We start from the raw sequence: 22,211 nt of genomic DNA, 5'->3' as shown, positions 1-22,211 counted from the left end.
TCATCCTTTACGGCTATTATACAACCGCCAGAAAAAACCTAAAACGTTGGTACACAATCGGGAATAGCGAATCAGAAAAGGTGACTATATGTCAATGATTCACTAAATACCGAATGGATAAAGGCTATGATGCAAAACCTTAAGGTGCGTCCAGGTTAAGTCTTCGGTACGGAGCAATACATTGATCTAGGAACTCCTAGCATGTTGTTAGTCGCCTCTTACGACATGGGAACAGCTTCCCAGAGGTTCTATTCTTGGCTGAAATAGTGCAAAAGGATTTCAGCCCGCCGGACACCACACGGCTTGGATCATTCAGAAACTACGTAGCGCAAAAATTGTCTAAATTTGGCTTACTCCCATCCCATTATCACGAATATTGTTAGCCACTCCTCCTCTAATATGTAACAAAAAAGTAGTTTAAATCGTCTAATATTTCAGCTCTTAACAACTGCTAGCTCTTCCAATCAAAATATTACTGTCAGTTTTCATTTACTGATACTGATTTGGAGCAGAGTATGGAAAAAGGAAAAGCAATGGGTTTACGGGTTATTGAATGGGAGATGTTGCGCTACGAAATAGCTTTACAGGACACAGTTGTGTTTATCTATGTTTATATTGCAATTTTTATAGTTGTCCTAATAGCGATGGGTTCTCGGAAGGGCTCCCTGTTAGAATCACTCACTACAATTACAGACGTGACGGGAAATGCCATACCCCCTAAAATACTGCTTGAGGCTAGTTGCTGCGGGTCTTGATTCTGGTTGTGATACTTAGTGTAGGTTCAGGTGTACGAGTGTAGCGACTTTACGATCGTATGGGAATGAGCGTATATTTGTTCGCGCTTGAGACTGCGTTGATCAGATTATAGGTGTAGTGGCGTTAACTAAGTCATCGGGGAGTTTTTTTTATGTTTGTGAAATCTTGGGTGTAGTTGTGCGAGGATGATCGTGATTGTTTGTTCGTCTTTGTATATCATCGCAAAGGACTCGAGCGTTTGTATGTTAACGTGTTCGATCGCGTGGGTTTTTGTATGACGCGTGTATGCAAATTTGATTCTGCTACCGTCTAGCCATAGGGTTGAAACTTACCGATTCATCAGCTCCCAGGCCACGTCAAGGTACAGTATCATCTTCATTTGTTATAGTTTACATTAATAACATTTGAATATAGACGACTCTCATCAGAAAAGTAGCGTGAGACGTTGACCGGTAACAACTCCCGCTATAAAAATTAGTTTTAGACTATTTAGTTAAACATAATTTCAACCCTCTTGTATTAAGTTTCGAAGTGTATAATACGATAGCAACGCAAATTTTTTGCGCATTTGACATAAACCAGCAACTGCTATATTAAATACCCTACTACACCCCTATCATCATCCAACCAACCACCGCACAAAGCAAAATTTAAGTATAAATGTGTCGTACCAAATAATAGGAAACTCACTAATTGTCAAGTAGATAAACAGCAGATGGGTGCGTAGACGATAGGTCGATATCCTATTTTTGAATTAAAATGTTTTGTGGATTGTTTTTCACCTATTGATACATTTCACATATTTGGCTGCATTTTCAACGTTGGCAATGTGGCACTGGACCGGCTAAGTCAACGTGTTTTTTGATCGATCATGCATTCCAGAGTTTTAGGTCGCACCGAGGGAAGTGTTTTGGGTCTGGATTAAACTTTAACCTCTATGAAACCGGAACCTTTGGCAAAGCAAGCATAAATACATACTGAACGAAGCTTTTTTAACAATATTTGCATCATAGAAACCGTCGCAAATATATACACATACATTATTACATATTTTGCAAAAAATTGTCGGATAGCTGCAACGCTTTCCTTAATATGGTATATGTTCACTATGTTTCGCATACATTTTATTTAGTAGAATTCCCTCAATTTCTGGTGTCGTAAGATATCTCTGAAGTTCGTAGTACTTCTCTGAAGTTTGCATTACTACATCTGAGTTTCCATAACTGCCTGAGCATCTTGTAAGGAGACTTGTAAGACTTAAAGATCGTCGAATTTTCACAAAATTCTTAAAACATGCCCTGAAGTCAGCCAATCATTAAAGTGCCAGAGAACTTTCCGAAAGAGTGCAGACGTTTCTAACTTTGTAACCTTTTCTTAACTTCGTGGGAGTTTGGAGAACTACACTGAGTTTAACAGAATGTCCACGACGGTCAAATGACATTTCCGAAATTCGCTGAAGTTCCTTTGGTTTCCATAAGATGTTCAAAATTCTCCCGAATTTCTTAAGATAACCTTCAAGGTCGTAGTGCATTTGTCGTCGTATTCGGAGAATATTTCCGATTACAAAACATTCGTAGAATGTGCCTAATTTTTGTAACAGCTTTCTACAGACAACTGAAACTGCTGGGTGTCGGATATTCTGTAAAGTTGCTTTTGAGATTTTCGTGATTTTCTGAACGCTTCTGGGTTGTCGAATCATTGTTCCTGGCAGCTAGAAAACTGTCACTGAAATTCATTAAAGCTTTCCGGCAATGAACCAATAATCTTTCGAATTTCTTGAGGCATTCTGACTATTGGAAAAGAACGTACCTGGCCTATTTTAAATTCGAAGCTTAGGTGCATATTATTATTTACATAGTGGAAAGGTGCCTGAGTTTCATAGAATGTTTCTAACAGCTTCTACAATACCACACCAGGCGTTATAAAGAGTCGAATCACAGAACGCTTTATACTGAACAGTTTGATCCCTTACATTTGATAGGTTGCGTGTACATACATTACTGCGGCTAATAAACCCACGGAGTTTAGTTTCGGTGACTGCTAAATTCACTACACCGCGAATCAAACAAGCTCTGACAGACGTTGTTGTGCGTAAACATTTTGAATCATTGAGATCCTACAGAATGTTACAAGATTTATTTTAGGGACCCAAAAATTTTAAAAGCATGCCTTGACCCCAAAGAGTGTTTACCAATATTTGATCAACTTGCCTGAGGTAACCACAAAGCTGATCGATATCGAACGCATGTGATCGAGCTGATTTTGGAGTGTCGTGTGCAAAACAACAAATAGGCCGAAATCTCGAAAAAAAAACATTCTTCGTTTGGCAAGCGATGTGTAGCGGCGTAGTCAGTAGCGATTGACTCAAATTCAATATTCCTTCGGATTCCACGAAATATAAAGGACTACCTTATTCTGGTGAAGGCTACATGGTTCGACGATAAAACGGAAGTCCCCTGCCCTTCTACTTATCTCTTCCAATTTCCGTTTCAGCATGGTACAGCTTTGTTCGGTGTCCGGAGAGAACTAAACAGTACCATACTTTAAGCCAAATCCACTGAAGTTGGGGATGAGAGTTAAGAGGGATTGAAAAGAGACGCCCGTGAAGATCTTTTAACAGATCAGCGCATTCGAAAAGTGACCTTTCTCCAACCTTGCTTGCACTCGATAAGTATTGAAACTCGAAGACTGTATATAATGAGCCGAAGTAGAGGTCGAGAGAGCACCTCTGAAGTTGATCTTTTTATGTGATTTTTTCAAAAAATTTCCCAATTTTTAGGGGATTAGAAGGAGCGTTGTGAAAAGTGAACTCAATTTTAGATTCACCGAAAATCCGAAAAAATAATGACCTGTACGCATCAACGGTTTGATCAACCACTCTTCAATTCACTTAGACAAAATTGAATTATTACACAATAGAACTGCAAGAGGGTGCTACATCTAGACGTTCAAATCAAATCAAATATAATGTACTTATGATCAGATAACGACGGTTCGAGCAAATTCAGTACGAGCCAGTTTACCAACTCAAGCGTAATACCTTCAGATCAGAGAGTTACATCTAACACCTCTTCTCTGCCAGATCGTGCAAATGTTGGGCAACTTCGTACATTAAATATATGCAGATTTGTGCTACTCAAGTATTCCATCAATTCGGTACCTCTCAAATTGATATCTGAACTGCCCAAAGTATGTTGTGGCCATTTGCATCGCTGCCAATTATGAGTGGAATACAATTTCTGCAACAGTAGAATACAACCCTTTTGAAATCATCAGAAGGGTGATGATTCATAATACGGCAAATATGCCGAATAGTAGACTGCTTCCTTTTTATGCTATAAGCAGTCATATTTACTGTGACAGCACCAAACTCGCGAGTTGGTAGGTCAGATATAAGAAGGCGTCAATACTATTGACGCCTTCTTTTATCTGACCTACCAACTCGCGAATTTAGTGCTGTCACAGTAAATATGACTGCTTATAACATAAAAAGGAAGCAGTCTACTATTCGGCATATTTGCCGTATTATTATTGACTCAATAGCACTATTCACGAGTATACCATGCAAGAGGAATTTTACGTGGATTTGTCATGCCATTTTTGTTGATAGCTACGAAGATGAAGATTTCTTACTGGAAATACGATTCTTGAACCAAAGCTATAGACTAAGTTGTGCTACTCTAACCATACTTGCTCACAGCGCTACACGTATTATCATCTGCATTTATTGTACAGTAACTAGAAGATACCGAACACGCGTCGGCTTATAATCGCCTATAGCGAATCCCGAAATGGGTACTAGGCACATGACTATCATTTGAATCCCACGATTTGCGAACAATCAAACGTCCCTCTGTGTCAGAGGTTCGCTTAACACAGCAAGGTTAAGACCGACGACACTCCGTACGCGACTCGTGCACGGAAAAACACCTCCACTTGAGGAATCCTGTTCTCTGTAGCCTCTTACGACATGGTAGCAGGAGCTCAGTGGATCAATTTTTGGCTGAGATACTTTAACCCGCCGGATGCCACATCGCCTCTAGGGTGGCTGTTATCATCCTCCTAGTGGACCACAGCCACATCTGTTGTTAGTCGCCTCTTACGACACGGGAATCGAAACCCAGTGGGTCAATTCTTTGCTGAAATACTTAGAGAAATTTCAGCACGCCAGATACCACACGGCAAAAAACATGTCATCGAGATTTCAACTGATTTTGGAGTGTCGACCAATTTGCATAACAAGAAATAAACCGCAAACTCAAAAAATACTTGGTTTGGCAAGCGATGTGTGGCGGTGTCCTGAACAATGCAATGTTCTGTAATTTCTTGATCTATAAAATAAATTTATTAAAAAGGATTTCGATAGAAAAGACGACTGCCTTTGTTGATCCAGCCTTAAACAAACTGTATAATCTAACCTGACTTCGCGAGTTTAAATTTAAGTGATACGAAGGAATGAAAAATTTGTTGCTTTTTCGAAACCACCTTTTTTACGACTTCAGAATGCGGTTAGCAGTGTCAAAGTGGCTATCATAAAAGATTGTCTAAATTTAACAGCACTCTGTTCCGTTAGAATGTTACTGTTCACTTGGTGTACTTCTCACAGATTGCTGTGAAACATCAGCTTTTTTCCCGAGTCTAACGGCTTCTATCCTCGTACATCGCTGAATGCGGTTTTTAGTATTTTTGGCATTAATCCTGAGTGGATCTGGATTCAATCCCAGCCGAGGTTTATGATTATATAAATCACGAACCACTGAATGTGGGTTTGGTGGCTCAAAACTGAGCATTCGTTAAGAATTAATTTGAACGCTTCAGGCATTTTGGTACTCTCCGCTTTCGATTAACATCATTCCATTCAGTCATCGGGAAAGGAGCTATTTACTTCTTCATTTTCACTTTCTTAGTCGCCTCTTACGACACGGGAACGCGCGCAGGAACCCAGTGGGTCAATTCTTAACTGAACATGTATGAAAAAATTCAGTCCGCCGGATACCACACGGCTTCTTGTTTACTATTTTGTAGATTTAGAAATTGATTGATTCTGTCTAGGATATTACATACGCCATTCACGAAGTTACCAAAAAAAAAACCATCAATAGATGAAATAAAAATAAATGTGAAAGCAATGAAACCACGAATCTCCATTACCCGTAAGCACGATCACCAAAGTTGTGATTCGTCGGCAACTTCCGAGTTGTACTTTGCTTACCTGTATGTAATGAATGTGGTCTGAGTGTGAAATGTAGACTGGCCAATCGTGATAAACGATGGGATTGGAGGCATGTGGAATGCATTCCTAACACACCCAAACAAGCGTACATTCAAGAATTGCGTTACCTCGCTTGCTGGACAAAATATTTCCGGTTGTAGTTGATGGCATGCTTGATGAAAGTGTCAAAAGTCAAAATGTTTGGAGATTTGTGCTCTAATGTTTATTAACGGATTTTTATTTTGCGCAATAACGATATATCACAATTTTTTGTTGATTTTCAGCCTACAACCCAGTTTTTTTTTATTTCGCCACTTACGGAGAGGCCGGTAAACCAGGAAGCCGAAAGAAGGTTTATGTGGTACAGCTTTGGCATAACAAAAAAATGCAGATTATAAGTCATTCAAACTACATATAATATTTTTTACTGCCGAATTGAGGAAAATTTGGGCCCAATTTGTGCATGAGGAAAGCTAACATAGAAATTCGACCGACCAAATTCAAACTTATTTTGGCTTTATCGTCTAACTGGCCCGCAAGTTGGTGTCGGTTACTGACGAGTTGAATACGAAACATTAAATTCTACTATGCTATATTTCATCCTAAGGAGAAAAATTGGGTAAACACCCAAATTTCTCCAGAGGGCGAAAATTTTTGCTCGGACGGGACATCACGTTTGACCAGTCGTTCGATTGAAACACGAAATGTGTTTTAGTATTAGGGATTTAGCGTCATGCCGGCGCTAATCTAGTGTCGGTTCCTGATGAGACGAAGTCTATGTAAGGAAATGGTGACTCATAAACAAATTGGGTTCACTAATTTTTTTTCTTTAGTTACTAGAAATATGTTTGCATAGTTCCAGGCGTTTGGTTTCTCCTTGAAGTAAAAGACGTAACTAAATACAAATCTCTCTTGTCAAAAAAGAGACACACAAGTTTTTCCCATGCAGTGCGATTGCCATTTAAAATCTTCGTGCAATTGAGCAAGGTATTTTTGAAACAGTCAACCCCGTGTTCCAATAGATTCACGCATGGCAAACATGACTCGGTGACCACACCGTCGATCTCGACTATGTGAGCGGGTATGTTTATCTGGGAGAACTTTCGAGATATCTGTCACGGCTGAATACTTCTTTAATATGTTTAGCGGGTTATCTTTGATCCTAAAGAAGATCAGACGTGCTTCGACCGAGTTTAATATATTCGATTTTAAAGGGGAATTCTAAGTCTTTGATGACGAATCTGGTTCGACATCCATTTTACCGTCAGCTGGGCCTTTTCAAGAGAGTTTATTTATACATGAGTCTGGAAAGCGCCGCGCACCGAAAATCTACAGGATGTATATTAGGGCATTGCAAAAAAATGTTTGCTTTGAATTCTCAAAGGCCCCCCCTCTCATATTGTGAAAAAATATCAAAGTAAGCTCAGATGCCAAATTTCACACCATTTGGACAATTTTAGACCCCCGCCCACTTCGCTTGTAATTTTTTGAAAATGGTAGTATGGGGAAATATGGAGGAAAAATACATTAAATGCTGTAACTTTTGAAGTAGCAATCAGAAAATTACAATTTATACCTTTTTTGAAAGATAATAATCTTAGTATTTGAATGGAGATATTTTTGTTTCTAAGAAAATACGGAAAAGTGGGGTACCGGGTCATTTTGGCCCCAAAATCCCATATTTTTAATGATTTTTCTGCTCCGTGATGCAAATCATACATATTTTGTAGTTTTTCTAATGTGAAAAAAATCTCAAAAATCGATCGGAGCCTTTCTGACCTTTGTCCAAATACGAGAAGTTGGGGTTAAATGGCATTTTGTCATTCATATTAAACTTCATCATTTTCTCGTGCATATATCTCTATTATTCTACACTCAATTTTCATAAATTTTACCTTGTTGAACGTAGAAAATCCTTAGGATTATAACAAAAATAAATTTGTTAGCGGTAAAATTCAGGAACATCAAATTATCTGACATATAGTGTCGATTTCACATTTTTATCATAAAATCGCACATATTAACTCCATTTAACAACAAAATTCTTATTTGATTTACTACTTTTAGTGTAAAATATGCTTAGAGATCACATGAGAAAACATTCATTCCTGGAAAAATAGGGGAAGTTGAGGTATTAGGACAAATAATGAAAAAAATGAGATTTGTAGAGTAAATATCCAAAAGTTTGATGTTTCTGAATTTTAATTCAAACGTTTTTATTTTTGTTTTATTCCTCAGAATTTTACACGTTCAACAAGTTACATTTCATGAAAATTGATCGAAGAATAATAGAGATATATGTATGAGAAAATGATAAAATTTAATATGAATGACAAAAAGCCATTTAACCCCAACTTCTCGTATTCGGACTTCAAAAGGGTTCCGTTTGATTTCTGAGATTTTTTCACATTAGAAAAACTACAAAATATGTATGATTTGCGTCACGGAGCAGAAAAACCATTAAAAATATGGGATTCTGGGGCCAAAATGACCCAGTACCCCACTTTCCCGTATTTTGCTAGAAACGAAGATATCTTCATTCAAATACTAAGATTATTTCCTTTCAAAAGAGGTATAAATTGTAATTTTCTGATTGCTACTTCAAAAGTTATAGCATTTAATGTATTTTTCCTCCATATTTTCCCATGCTACCAATTTCAAAAAATTTCAAGCGATGTGGGCGGGGGTCTAGAATTGTCCAAATGATGTGAAATTTGGCATCTGAGCTTACTTTGACATTTGTCACAATATAGGAGGGGGGCCTTTGAAAATTCAAAAAAAAAAAATTTTGCATGCCGTAATGTATATAAGGGGAAAGAATGAGACACGACGGCACATAAACTAGTAATTCAAATCCGTAATGAACAATCCACCAACCAGGTCAGAGCTCCTATACAGGTCTTGATATAGTCTCCCCAATATACACACAGGTTTTTTTTACGCGGGGGATACATGCCACGTAAATGAAAACCGCGTAAATTTCAAAATCCGCGAAAATGAAAACCGCGTAAATTTCAAAATCCGCGTAAATGAAAACCGCGTAAATTTCAAAATGCGCGTAAATGAAAATCGCATAAATTTCAAAATCCGCGTAAAAAAATACCGCGCAAAAAAAACTTGAGTGTATATTTGTCCCCCTCCGTCGCCTTCAAACACTTAACGTCAACTGATTTCACGAACATACAGGTCAAGATTTTGAAGTTATTCTTTTTTGAAAACGGGTTTTTCGAAATTTTTCAACCATAAGCATAACAAATAATGAAGGAACAAATATTTAAGTAAATTCTTCGGATTGTTGTATTATAGAGGATGCGTGGCCTCGCTAGTAAATCGTCTGCTCAGTAAACCAATCTGCCCGTACACACAGAAAAAAAATGTTGGTAAAAATAAGAGTTTTTCACTCCTAGCAAAAAACAACCAACGCATACTCTTAGTTTAAAAATAAAACTTTTGTTTTAAGTACTATTCTTCATTTGCTTAAAAGGAAAACTTTTACTTTGATTATTTTTCTTGATTAATTTAAAAGTTTTACCTTCAACCTAATAGTTGGCGTTGGTTGTTTTTTGCTAAGAGCGGAACACCCTTACTTTTACCAATATTTTTTTCTGTGTAGGTCTCGGAGCAAACATCCGTCCGTCGCTTTCAAATACCTAACATCAACTGATTTTACAAAGTCCCCAAAAAACGATTCGTCCATCACCTCTAAAATTAACCAAATTATTGTTTTATTGGTGCCATGCCCGAAATAGGCAGAGAACTTTTGGTTTTCTGCGTCGCTTTCGATATACACCCAGGTTTTTTTACGCGGGGAATACGTACCGCGTTAAAAAAATCCGCGTGAAAAAAACCGCGTTAATTGGAAAATCCGCGTAAAAAAACCGCTTTAGTTCGAAAATTCGCGTAAAGGCTTAGAATATTTTTGGAAGTTTTTTTTGTGCGGATTTCGCAATTATCGCGTCCTTTTGAATGCAAAAGACTTAGAGTTTTTCCTGAAAAAAAAAAAATTATAAGTCATTTTAAATGCAAAGAACTTAGAAGAATTTCGGCAGCTCTTTTTGCGCGGATTTCGCGATTAACACGGTTTTTGCAAAATATATTCTAAATCCTTCTGAATGCAAAAGAGTTAAAAAAAATTTCAGAGAGATGGAAGGGACGGGTATGTTATGTCTGACTCGTTATGGCCCGCACCTCAATAATATGGGTATTTTCGGAATGGTCTTGACTAGTAGATGCCAGAAATTGAGTTTTGACGCCATTTCAAAATCCAAGATGTCGACTTCCGGTTTGGCGAAATTCGCTACAACCCAATCAATATTGATATATCTATGCAATTTGGGTATTGTCGGAAAGGTCTTGACGAGTAGGTGCCAGAAATTTATGTTTGACGCCAAATGGCGTCAAAAATCAATTTCTGACATCTACACGTCAAGACCATTCCGAAAATACCCATAATGATTGGGTTATAGCGAATTTCACTAAACCGGAAGTCGGCATCTTGGATTTTAAAATAGCGTCAAAAATCAATTTCTGGCAACCACTAGTCAAGACCATTCCGAAAATACCCATATTGATTGGATTATAGCGAATTTCGCTAAACGGGAAGTCGCCATCCTGAACTTTAAAATGATAATAAACCTACTAGTCAAGACCATTCCGAAAATACCCATATTGATTGGGTTTCAGCTAATTTCACCATTTTAGTCAAGACCATTCCGTTAGTATTTCGTTAGCTATATCCTATAGACTCATCCAAACGCTAGCTAACGAAGTCACGGTAAGACGGTATATTAAACTTTCCAGCGACAAGCACGATAAAGGTACACGAAGATACAGGATGGAAAAATGGTACGACCGTTGGGAAGAACACTTCCAGCTCACCATTTCGAATAATCAAAAGATAGGTGTGATCTTTCGAACTCTTTTTTGAAATTATGACCTGAAAAAAAAAATCTTAAAGCAGTACCATTTTCACGGATTTGCTCACTGGACCAGTGCCAAGTGCCATGTACTTGGATAGAAAAAAATACTAGCTACCAACACTGGCGATGCAAAGTACACTAAAAAATGTTCGCTCCCATTCCTTTTATCTCGAAGATGAGTAGGTAATGTCAGAAACACAATCAGAGTGAAATGGAATGCACTTCAGGCATTCTATTTACGTGCTTCTTACAGATCGGATCGGATTCTAATATAGTATTTGGCAATGAATAATATTCAAACAAATTTTGTAGATTCTCGTTTGCTGTTCATATACATAAAAGAATTTTACTGCCAGAGATGAAATTGATTCCGCGACGAAATTGGGGATTCCAAATATTAGACTACTGTCGACACGAAACGGAACAAATTAATCGAATTCTCTATAACAAAGTACGATCTAACCTGGTGGGAGCTCCAAAGCTCCTGATGTAAAATCAGGTCCCGTCGTGCTGTAAATCATCGCACGGTACAAGCAAAAAATATCTTGGTCCAAAACTTATCCGATGGTTTAAAGTATCTTATAGCATGTGGATGATATAAATTTTCGCGCAAGCCACACCCATATGTGATTCGTTGCTAATATGACGTAAACGATTTTTCTTAGCATCTCTGGTTGGATCAAAATATAAGCATCAGCTTACGCGATAAAATATTTTGCTTCAAACCGTCGGTATTATCACATCTGCCAACTAGCATTTACTGGCTTAAAATAATCTGGAGTGAAAAAAAATACACATGAATTTCGTATTTCGTGAGATATTTAGAAAAATCAGAAATAACAGCACGCTGAATTTACAAAAACAATCCCCGAACCATAATATAAATTTAATCTCTACTCCATCATACCTCATTATTGGATAATGCACTCTCCATCCTCAAACAACGGTATGTAACTATGAGGCTAATTTTTTTGCAATGTTCGTTCAAGAATAATGTTACGAAAAGGAGCCACAGTGGCTTCCTTCTGTCCCTGAGAACAAAATGTGAGCGTGCTGCTGTCCAGGAGGTACATCATATCAGTATTTAATTTCATAAGATATTTGCCGCCATCAAATACATTTAATTATGGAATAGAACGCACAAAGAAATAACCTATAACGTATGCACGTGTTGACGTCTGTCTACCCGCTTGGTTAGCAAGGGGAATAGCAAAGGATCAATCGATCACAAATATTTACCCTACAATTGGCACCATATTTAACGCGATTATTCACTCTCCCTCATCCATAAATCTCACATCAACGGATGACTAACATCGCAGTTATTCCTCCAGCTCCGACTACAGCTGTCGGGTGTACATGCAGCTGCTGCCAATTCGAAACAAGCTATATGATGACCTGATGACCACTTGTCGTAAAACGTCGCTCGATTCTTGCCCATTCTTTCTCATTGTTGAAGTAAGTATCTCCATTCTCTATACTCTGTTGCCTGACGGCCGACACCAAGTTAATAATAATAATTTGCCGCGGTCATGAAAATCGCATAGCTCTACAGTGTGTGGTGTGTGGCGCGAAGCGTTCGGTCAGGGTAATGGTACCGAAAAACAAAAATAAAGAATTTAATCGCCATTACATTTGCTAGTTTAGAGACAAACGGCGGCGGCGGCGACGTTGCTTGGAGTAGGGATTTGCCGAACGGAAAAACTTGCTCACAAAGGAAGCACACTGGGTTCGTTTGATAAATTTTTATCATGAGACAGCTGTTTTGGCTAATTTTTTTCTGTGTAACTGCATAGATTAATATGTTTTCGTATTACATTTATCACTCCTTCAAAAGTACAATGCTCAATTGAGTCATAGGTTCCATAATGGCATATTACCATTTTCCCCCAAAACTATTACATATGTCACAATTACCCTCATTCCGAACAAGCGCTGAATCAATTAAAGAAATTTTGGTGACAGCCGTTGATTGTTTTTTTCAATCAACGGCTGTCACCAAAACCAAAGAAATCATTTAAAAAAGTAGTTTGATAAAATTAGACAACCGCCTTAAGACAGATAAGGTACCAAATGCGTAGATATGTTTGAATTTCACCATTCAAGATTTTCTGATCCGCACCGTAGTGCCCATTCGTCGATCATTGTTTTTATTACCAATAAAAAGAGCCTTGCGCCATCAATCGATATTCCATATTCATTGGAACGTAATCACAACAGTGCAGTATACAATAAATCGGAAACGTAACAGTAAAATTCTCCTCCCGAGAATAGTGAAAAGTATATGATTTAGATTTAGAAGTAACCCTGAACTTCGTGTGGAAAAGTGCGGGTATTGGCGCCGGATTGTTGAAAGTTAAACGTATGCAACGTTGTGCTTGAATACAATATTAAAAATGTACTTGCTTCGTTTGGCATGGATCGAAAACGATAGTAAAGAAAAGGTTTATTTCAAACCGCACTGCACTTCTGCTAAGCTTTTGTCGCGACGTTTGCAAGGTTGCTTTGTTTGAACAGCTCAATAAAAGCGCTTAGTGAATATTCGCCAGCAACAAAGAATTTGGCGCAACAATTGCATCGTGTGAAACAGGCTTTAAACTTGAGCTTAGATTTCGAGCTGTGAGCACAAATGCCGGTTGCTAAGCATTGCGTGTATCCAGTTCGTGATATATAAAGGTTTCCTCCAAATGTTAAGAAAAATTTCTTAACATGATTGCTTTTGGGAAAAAGCTTGTTATAGACAACATGGTGCAACAGGGTGGTGGTAGATTTTACCCCCTGATATGTATGTTACATTGCAATATAACTATACTATCAACTAAAATCAATATTAGGATCCACAAAGGATCCGATAGATATTCAACTATACTATTCAACCATAGGGTCTTATGGTTAAACTAAATAGTTCGATCATATTTTGGTTGTTTTCGTATAGCTTTCAAATGGTTTACAATATCACCTTGGTGTCAAAGAGAAAGCTACAGGAAATGTTATGGGCCTTTTGAAAAACTTTTTATTGTTGATGGAGAAATGCTAATAACTTCTGAAAAGGTCGTAAGAAAACAAAAGAATTGTGTTTTTAAAACGAAATTCGAAATATCTCGAGAACTACTACATTTCAGAAAATTTTTGTTATTAGCATTTTGATTTAAAATAGCGTTTAAAATCATATTCAAAAAGAAAATTATGTTTTTTTACTGTAAATAGTAAGAATTATAAAAATATGTCTAAAGTTGTTGTTAGGAAAACTTTTTCATTGAAAGCTTCTCCATAATTCAAATACACTGAAAAAGTTTGTTACGTCTTTAAAAAGATAAACATTAGATGTTTGACACTTTATGATGAAGTAACGCGAATAACTTTTAAAAAGGGCATAATTACACGAATTAACAGTTTTTTTTTTCGAGAGTTGTCCTACTGGAGCTGTAGAGCTAGGTTCTCGGAAGGGCTCCCCGTCAGAATCACATACTACAATTTGCACACGAGACAGGCAATGTCGCCCAATAAAACACTGCAATAGGCCAATTGTAGCGGGCCGTGATTCTGAATGTGATATTCATTGTACGGTTCAGGCATGTGCGGGCGTAGGGACTCGCGATCGCGTGTATCATCGCGAAGGGCTCGAACATTTGTATGTTAACGTGCTCGATCGCGTTTGTATGTCGCGTGTGCTAACGTGTATGAACTTCGCGTGTATAAATTCTATTTCATAACCGTGTGCCTTTCGCGTATTGGCGTGTGTTCTAGAATGATCGCGCGCGGATCGTGAATCTGTTACTTAATTTTTTTGTGTACGGTTCAGATTCCAGAAGAAAGTGGGTTCTTACATATCATTAGAATTCCCATTCATGTCGCCGTAGAACGCGTGGTCTAGTGGATATGAGCTTTTTTTTTGGATTGGTCCAACTGAATGTATGGACCTAAATTGCTAGAATGAAGGCTAAAGATTTCCGGACGTGACCGATTCATGATCGCGCGCGTTTGCGGGTTCGCGTTTGAGACCGCGTTTGTAACTTCGTAAAAACGAGAGGGGAATAACTTTTAAAAGAGCATAATTACACGAATTAACTGTTTTTGTTGGAACAAAATTCCAAATATCTCGAAAACTACCGCTCTTCGAAAGATTTTTGTTAAATACATTTTGATTGAAAATAAGACTAAGAATTATATTCTGTAATAAAATTACAATTTTGTGTGTCAATTAGTAAGAAATTTAAAAACATGTATAAAGTTATTGTTAGAAAAACTGTTTTACCGATAAGTTCTCCATCATACAATCACATTCAAAATATTTTGTTTCTCATTGATTCTAAAATATAAAAATAAGAAAAAATGTTTTTTTTGCAATTTAAATTTTTAGCACAATTTTTTTTTGATAAAAAATGACAACACTTTTTTCAGTGCATTTTTTTATTTTTCGCACATAAATATTCATTCCCTGAAACTCGTTCTCAGAAAGTTTCGCTGTATAAAATACAGCAATCGAACAAAAAAATTGAAATTAATGCACGTACAAATGTTTACGCCCTTTTGAAAAATTGCTCTTGTTTAAAAATATTGCGATTGTCAGAGAAAATAATGGAGATTCAAAAACCGAACACAACTTCAAAGTTTCGTTCGAATCGACGATGGTCACATTTTGTGGCCGGCCGGTTTCTCATGGAATCCCTCTCAAGATCCCGTGTAAATGAATGAAGGGATAATCGAGGTACGGCAGATAGGGCTCACAATCTGGCACCGCGTACTTATGAAGCGGTCATCAAAAAAAATACTACAATTCCAAGAAGTGGAATCCGTTACGGAGAATGCATTAAGGGACTACTTCACAGGTAGTTCCAATGGTGTTTGAGGTGAAAATGGGATTGGATCGACCTATTTCTTCCTATCTAATCCTGCAATACGAATCGCACTGTGGTAAGCTTTAAACAGATCCCAGTTTGTAAATACCAAGAACAAATTGATACACGCCCATTTAGTGATCATACGATACAATTAAAAAAAAAATTGCTCAAAAATCACCCAGGAAACACTCATTTACGGAAATCAATTCCAATGCACACTCTAGAATAGTTTTGCTTGAGTAACAAGCAAGAATTTGCATCTGATCGCGAGCGTTACACTAGCATTAACGACGACATGAACATGTACGGCGAAGAGAGAAAGAGAGAGAGAGAAGAAATGCATGACCTCCAAGATGCAGTTGGCGAGGAAACAAATGTTTCCTCGCCGAGAAAAAAGATCTCCACGCATAATGACTATTATTTTTTTTATAACTCTTACATCTAGCTAAAATATTTGAAAAACAACCACGGCTCCGTTGAACTAAAGCATTGAGCATTGTCAAATAAAAATAAGAAACCGGTACATTCTTTCATTCACTATTGGTACCAACATGGGGTCGGTATTCTCGGCATTTTCTGTACCGGTATTACAATTCTATAGACATGACCATCATTCGAGTCCCACGATTTGTTAAGAAACAAACGCCCACTGTGTCAGACATTCGCTAGTCCCTCCAACCGTACAGTCCTCTAAACGGAGCTACACCTTAACACGGGGACTATCATTTTTGTCATCTTCTACGACATAGATACAGGAATCGATTGTAGCAATGCTTGGCTGAAGCACATCAAACCGCCGGGTACCACCCTGCTCCTAGACTGATTTTGTCCGGAGAAAGGTAACAGACCGCTATCGGCCCCCTGGTGGACCACATGCGCCGCAGCTTACTTCACGAAAATACAGTTGATTTTTTCTCAGTGAAAAATATTCACCAATTATAAATAATATTAATATATAATAAATACTATTAATCTAAGAACACCTAAGTTATCATTCTCATAAACTGGTTTTCCATCACAATTTTTTTTAAATATTTAAATAAAAAAATGCTATTTAACAAAAATAAATAAAAAATAAAAACCGCTATTTTTTAAAATTCGCATAGAAGCATACGATTTGGCAAGCGATTTGCAAGTACAGTTGTGAATTTTAAACCAGAATACAATACAATTAACTGCAACTGCTGTGGTAACGCGATGCCTGTGAGGATCTTATGGAACGAAGCCTTATTCGATCTAACTGTTCCCAATTTTGTAAAACCGATGGGGTGATCAGGAAGCCCTTGGGGAATCGTTGTTCTTTATATTTGGAAGCTCCCCTAGATTATTTGGAATTCAGTATTCATTTATTTTGGAATTCAGTATTCATTTATTTTTTTTATTGTTCTATCTGGATGCAAACAATTGAGAATCAATAAGTGATCGAAAGATGTTCGCATAAGTAATTCAATTATCCACAACTCAAACGAAAATCCTCTCTAAATTGTTGACATAACCGTCCATGATTTTTATGGAATGAATGTGTATGCTAAGTTTTGTAAATATTGGTGAATATTGCTTGGAGTCGGAGAACGTGTGAAATAATTCCCAAATTAATCTTTATTTAAAGCAAATTCATTCACTCTCAGTTTCTAAAAAAAATCATCAAATTCTTTAAAAAAAATCCCTTATTTCATTGGGGTTCTTCTTACGTACGTGACAGTTTCGAGCTTTTAAAACCGTCTGAATTAGTAAGGATGAGGCAGCCTTCCGTAGCCGGATAAATACACTGCGGGGGGAGGATACATCGTCGGGGGCTGAAATGTTATAGTATTCTTAGGCTTCCTGGATAGCCTCGAGGTACTGAATCCTTCCGGCATCGGGTAGCTCTTATTGGGAATGATCACATTCATCAGAATACCGAACCCCTCCAAAGGCGAAAGAAGACTATTTTCTGCCAATTCAGAAGCCAGCTGCTCCGGAGTCAATGTCAGGAATCGAATACGACGAAGTGCATCATCAATGGTCGGTGAATTTTGATCAGAGTTGGGAGTCACTTTCGCTTGCATTATTTCCGATGAGTGTCCTGGATTTTCGGTGCTTTTGTCGTTGGAAGATTGTGACTCCATCTGTACATTTGTGGCTGAAGTTTCGGAGTTTTTGCTTTTGTTGTTCGTATTTGCTTCCACAGGATTATTCAGTCGGCTTAATCCATGATGTGATGAATATTTAGACAATGCCTTGTACAAATCTAGTTCAGTTTCGATTGCTAGATACTTTTGATCAAATATTTCGATAATTGTGCTCAGTTCCAGCTCCATGAAACTCGCATCATTTATAACCTGTTTTGTACAGGTTTTAATGTATTCTAAGCATTTTTCCACAATAGTTGAGAGGTTGTAGAACTTTGCGAATTCGTAGATGCGACATACAGTTGGATATTTAATAGCCCCCAATAGATATGATATGCAGTGATTTTTAACTATAGGGAATATGTATTTATCAGCTGCATAGTACAATTGGCATGCTTCATCCACCGATTCAACCGTGACTTCATCAGTGTAAATGTATCTGCAGGAAAACAAAGCGTTAATTCTTAAACTTGGTGTGCCCACTTAAAGTTATTTGCACTAACTTTAGCAACCGTTCGAAAATCAACGGTTCGACATCAGGCACGTGAATTGTCTCATCGTTGACAGCAAGTCCACCTCGCAGCATTGCCTGGAAAACTGGAGACGACAAGCAGAGAATGAACTTATGGGCACCGATCAGCTTGTCGTTTGTTTCCGAACCGACGCGAAAGTGACAGTCCACCCATATTTGCTCTGTAAGGAGATGCTGTTGCCGAGATCTAACGTCCCCGGTAACTTGCCAAGCCTCATCCGGATCCATTTTTAGTGCTCAAACTATAAATTTAGAAAAATAGAAAGGTGTTAGCTAACGGTATAAACTGGTTCTACCAGTGTAAGAGTCTCTGTTTACGGGTACGTTCCCTTTTAAGTCATATCGGTAATAAAAAGGCCTGTTGCTATCTAAGTGTGACCATTAGCCCAGACAATCTGCAAGTAATAATGATACCGATATTGACACATCAAACAAAACAGGGAGTTTAGAGGACTAGGCAGTGTCTTCTACCTTTTGGGTAAAACACGGTTTTTCTATTTTGCATTTTGCTACAGTTAATGATATAGAAATTATATAGAGGGAAAGGTTACGCCTAATCGTTAATACATATTGAACGTATATCTAGGGCGTCTTAAAATGCACTTGAATTTACTGCTACGAATACAGATTATTAAACATCTGGAAGTACCCCTCATGCTTCAAAGAAGGAAATGTATAATTGATTTATTTTAGATTGTATTAAAAGGTTGAATCTCGTAATAAGTACTATATTATACCGTGCTTGATGAACTAGTCGACATGATTGAACAATGAACTGGGGAATCTTCTTCAGGTAAATATTTTTTATTTACCTTCATTCTCTGGATAAGGGTCAATTATCTGCTCTCGCTCAATTACTTCAGCCGGTTTATAATTCTCTTTAGTAGTAATTTTCATTATCCACCTTCATTAACTCGGAAAGTGTGAGTAAAACACCGAAATCTTTGTCCAAACGGACGGGTCGGAACTGACGTGAGCGCACTACACTTCACTAATAATGTACTATATCAACCAAGGCATTGGCTTTGCCGTGCATCAATGTGGTCACCATCCTTAGAAACTTCACCTAACTACTTTGCATTCAAATATTAGGTATATCTGAATTGTTTTTCACTATTCATGAAAAATTTCACCACAAAAAGTTGAAAAATTGAAGATTAGGATGTCCAAAAAATTTTAAATTAATAATTTAGAAAAATAACATCAAAATGCAAAACATTTAGGTTTGAAAGAGTTAATGCTATAAAAATTGAAAATCAAAAACCATAAAATTAATTTAAATATAAAATGTGGAACTAATGATTTAAACATTTTAATATATAAAAAACGGATCCAGAATTTTAAAATTTCATGTGTTTTAAACTTAGAAAATTAAAAATATAGATATTTTATAGAAGTTTTGACTATAAGGTCATGCGCCTCTTTGTCGGGGTAAGAAAAATCTCTAACCCAATGAGCGGGGTTGGGAATTGAACCCAGGTGAGTTGCGTATAAGGCAATCGATTTACCATCTACGCTATCTTCATCCAAATATAAAGATTATTTTTTTTCCTTTTTTATTTCGACTATGTTAGTCACATTTTCTTTTTTACATTTTCAACGACATTCAATTACCTAGAGATTACTGGGTAGGGAAAGTTATGAAACTTAGAGCCATAGTACTCAAGTGAGAGCAAGGATGTGAAGTAAACGGATCAGAAAACTAGAAGTGGCAGGGTCATTAGAACAGGCTTAATATTGTACGGGCTTAATCTTTGTCTTCTGCTAATGAGGGTCGAGCTTAAGCAACATAGCTAAGAATCACCCGAGTTCACTAGCATGTATCCTGGTGTATATAGACGTGTCCATCTTTACCGTGATAACCGTTCCCTACCCAGTAATCTCTAGCTAATTGAATGTCGTTGAAAATGTGAAAAAATATAAAAATTATTACATTTAAGAAAATAATAAAATATTAAAAAACTGACATTTTTGAAAGTTAAATAGAAATTTTAAAACTAAAAGATTTTAGATGCGTACAAATTTTAAAGTTCGTATATATGAATACTTCCAATGTTCAATTATTTTAAAATTTTAAACATGTATCGTTTAACGATTAAAAATTGAGGTATCGCCAAATTCAATACGTTGAAAATGTTAAAATCAAATGATTTCAAATTTTCGAAAGTTTAAATAAATTTGCGATTCTAATATCTTTCAATTTTAAATTTATGAATTCAACTTATTGATTTTATTTGAATGTTTAAATTCATTATTGTATCAAAAATTCAATATTAAATGAATCTTGAAAATTTTTATCAGGGTTTAGAAATTTAGTAATTTAACAGTAATAAAAAATTTCAAATCGAATAAAATTTCAGGAAATTTAAAATTCATTATTCAAAATTTTAATATGTTAAATTTTTAGTAATGCAATGCAATAATGAATAGTTTAAAAGTGTATAAAATTTAGACATAAAAAAATCGAAATTCGGGTTTCAAAAATTTTAAAATTGGAAATAAAGATTCAGAAGTTTATAAAAAATGAAAAATAAAAAAAAATAACCATTGAACATTTTAAAATTTAAAAATAGCAGAATTCAAAGCTTTAATATTGTGATATGGGAATTTTAAAATGATTTAAGATGATTGAAAATTTTAAAATCTGGTGCATCTAAAAATTAAAAATTTAAATTTAATTCCCAATTCAAAACATTTATAACAAATATTGAGGTTGAATTATCAAAATCATGATTTAAAAATTGAAAAATATAAAAACCAAATACTAGAGAACTGAAAAAAAATTGAGAAGCAAGAATTTCAAGTTTTAAAATCAAATCAATCATTTAAAAACCTCAAATATTGAGGTTGAATTATCAAAATCATGATTTAAAAATTGAAAAATATAAAAACCAAATACTAGAGAACTGAAAAAAAATTGAGAAGCAAGAATTTCAAGTTTTAAAATCAAATCAATCATTTAAAAAGTTGAAAATCTTAAAAATACAAAAATTTGAAACATTTAAGAATTAAGAAACTAAAAATCGAAAAATCTAATTAAAAATTAAAAATTCAAAAGTTTAGTAAGTAAAATATTGATTAAATTAAAAATTTACAAATTTAACGATATGAAAAATCGAGAATTAAAAAATTTAAGTATTTAATTTTTTTGGTAATTTAAAAATGTTAGCATTTAAAAATTAAAGAAATTAACATGCAAGAATTTAAACAGTTGGGGATCTAAAAACTCATAAATCTAAAAAATTCAAAGCTCGAAAATATAAAATTCGTTTCAAAGATTCAAAAATTCAAGTCTTTTTTAAATTGAATTTTAAAATATCAAAATACAATACTTGTAAAATTAAAAAATTAAAAGTCGATTCAAAAAATTTCAAATAAATATTAAGAAATTTGAAAAAATCAGATTTCCAAAATCTAACTAGGGTAATGAACTTGTTTACGGTTCTTTTATTATCCTACCCATTTGAAGCCGTCACCATCTTCGTTCAACGAAGTGGCTCAAGTGGTAGTGCAATTGGGGCATTCGATTCGAGTTTCCGTTGCGCTCAAATAAGTTTATTCCACCATTATCAGACCATTTTTGAATTTTATTGTTTCTTAGAAACAGAGCAAAAATGCGGATAACAATTAATACTAATTCTAACTATTGCAGTTCGAGTTATTAATGAAGTAGTACGGCACCCTCTCTACTAGGGCCAAAATAGGGCACTTTACACTATGCCAAAATTCAAAAATTTTAAGTAGTTAAAATTTAAATTGGTTTGAAAATTAAAATAAACTATTTAAAAATTTAAAATATGGGCTTATAAATTTTCAATTTAAAATTATTGAATTTTAAAA

The 22,211-nt window shown here is 36.0% G+C and overlaps 2 protein-coding genes across 4 annotated transcripts in view; one reads left to right on the top strand and one right to left on the bottom strand.

Annotated features, from left to right (window-relative positions):
- LOC131685173 (spectrin beta chain, non-erythrocytic 1) overlaps positions 1-22,211 on the top strand; it is a 418,083-nt gene that overhangs the window by 46,380 nt on the left and 349,492 nt on the right. The gene's annotated exons all lie outside the window — the stretch shown is intronic.
- Positions 16,818-20,261, bottom strand: LOC131685177 (BTB/POZ domain-containing protein 2-like). The gene is made up of 2 exons (XM_058968714.1): positions 18,343-20,261; positions 16,818-18,278 (listed from the first exon to the last, which is right to left on the bottom strand). Exons 1-2 carry the CDS (start codon positions 18,597-18,599, stop codon positions 17,456-17,458), a joined length of 1,080 nt encoding a protein of 359 aa, XP_058824697.1. The 5' UTR covers positions 18,600-20,261; the 3' UTR covers positions 16,818-17,455.

Source organism: Topomyia yanbarensis, chromosome 2, assembly GCF_030247195.1.
Source record: "Topomyia yanbarensis strain Yona2022 chromosome 2, ASM3024719v1, whole genome shotgun sequence".
NCBI classification, from domain to species: Eukaryota; Metazoa; Arthropoda; class Insecta; order Diptera; family Culicidae; genus Topomyia; species Topomyia yanbarensis.
This window is presented reverse-complemented; position numbering and strand designations above follow the sequence as displayed.

What these genes read in the sequence shown, in the direction of transcription:
- LOC131685177 (XM_058968714.1), bottom strand. Translation starts at nt 18,599, where the DNA reads ATGGATCCGGATGAGGCTTGGCAAGTTACCGGGGACGTTAGATCTCGG. An exon ending in ATTTTCGAACGGTTGCTAAA is followed by an intron (nt 18,279 to 18,342) that starts GTTAGTGCAAAT and finishes GTTTTCCTGCAG; the next exon opens with ATACATTTACACTGATGAAG.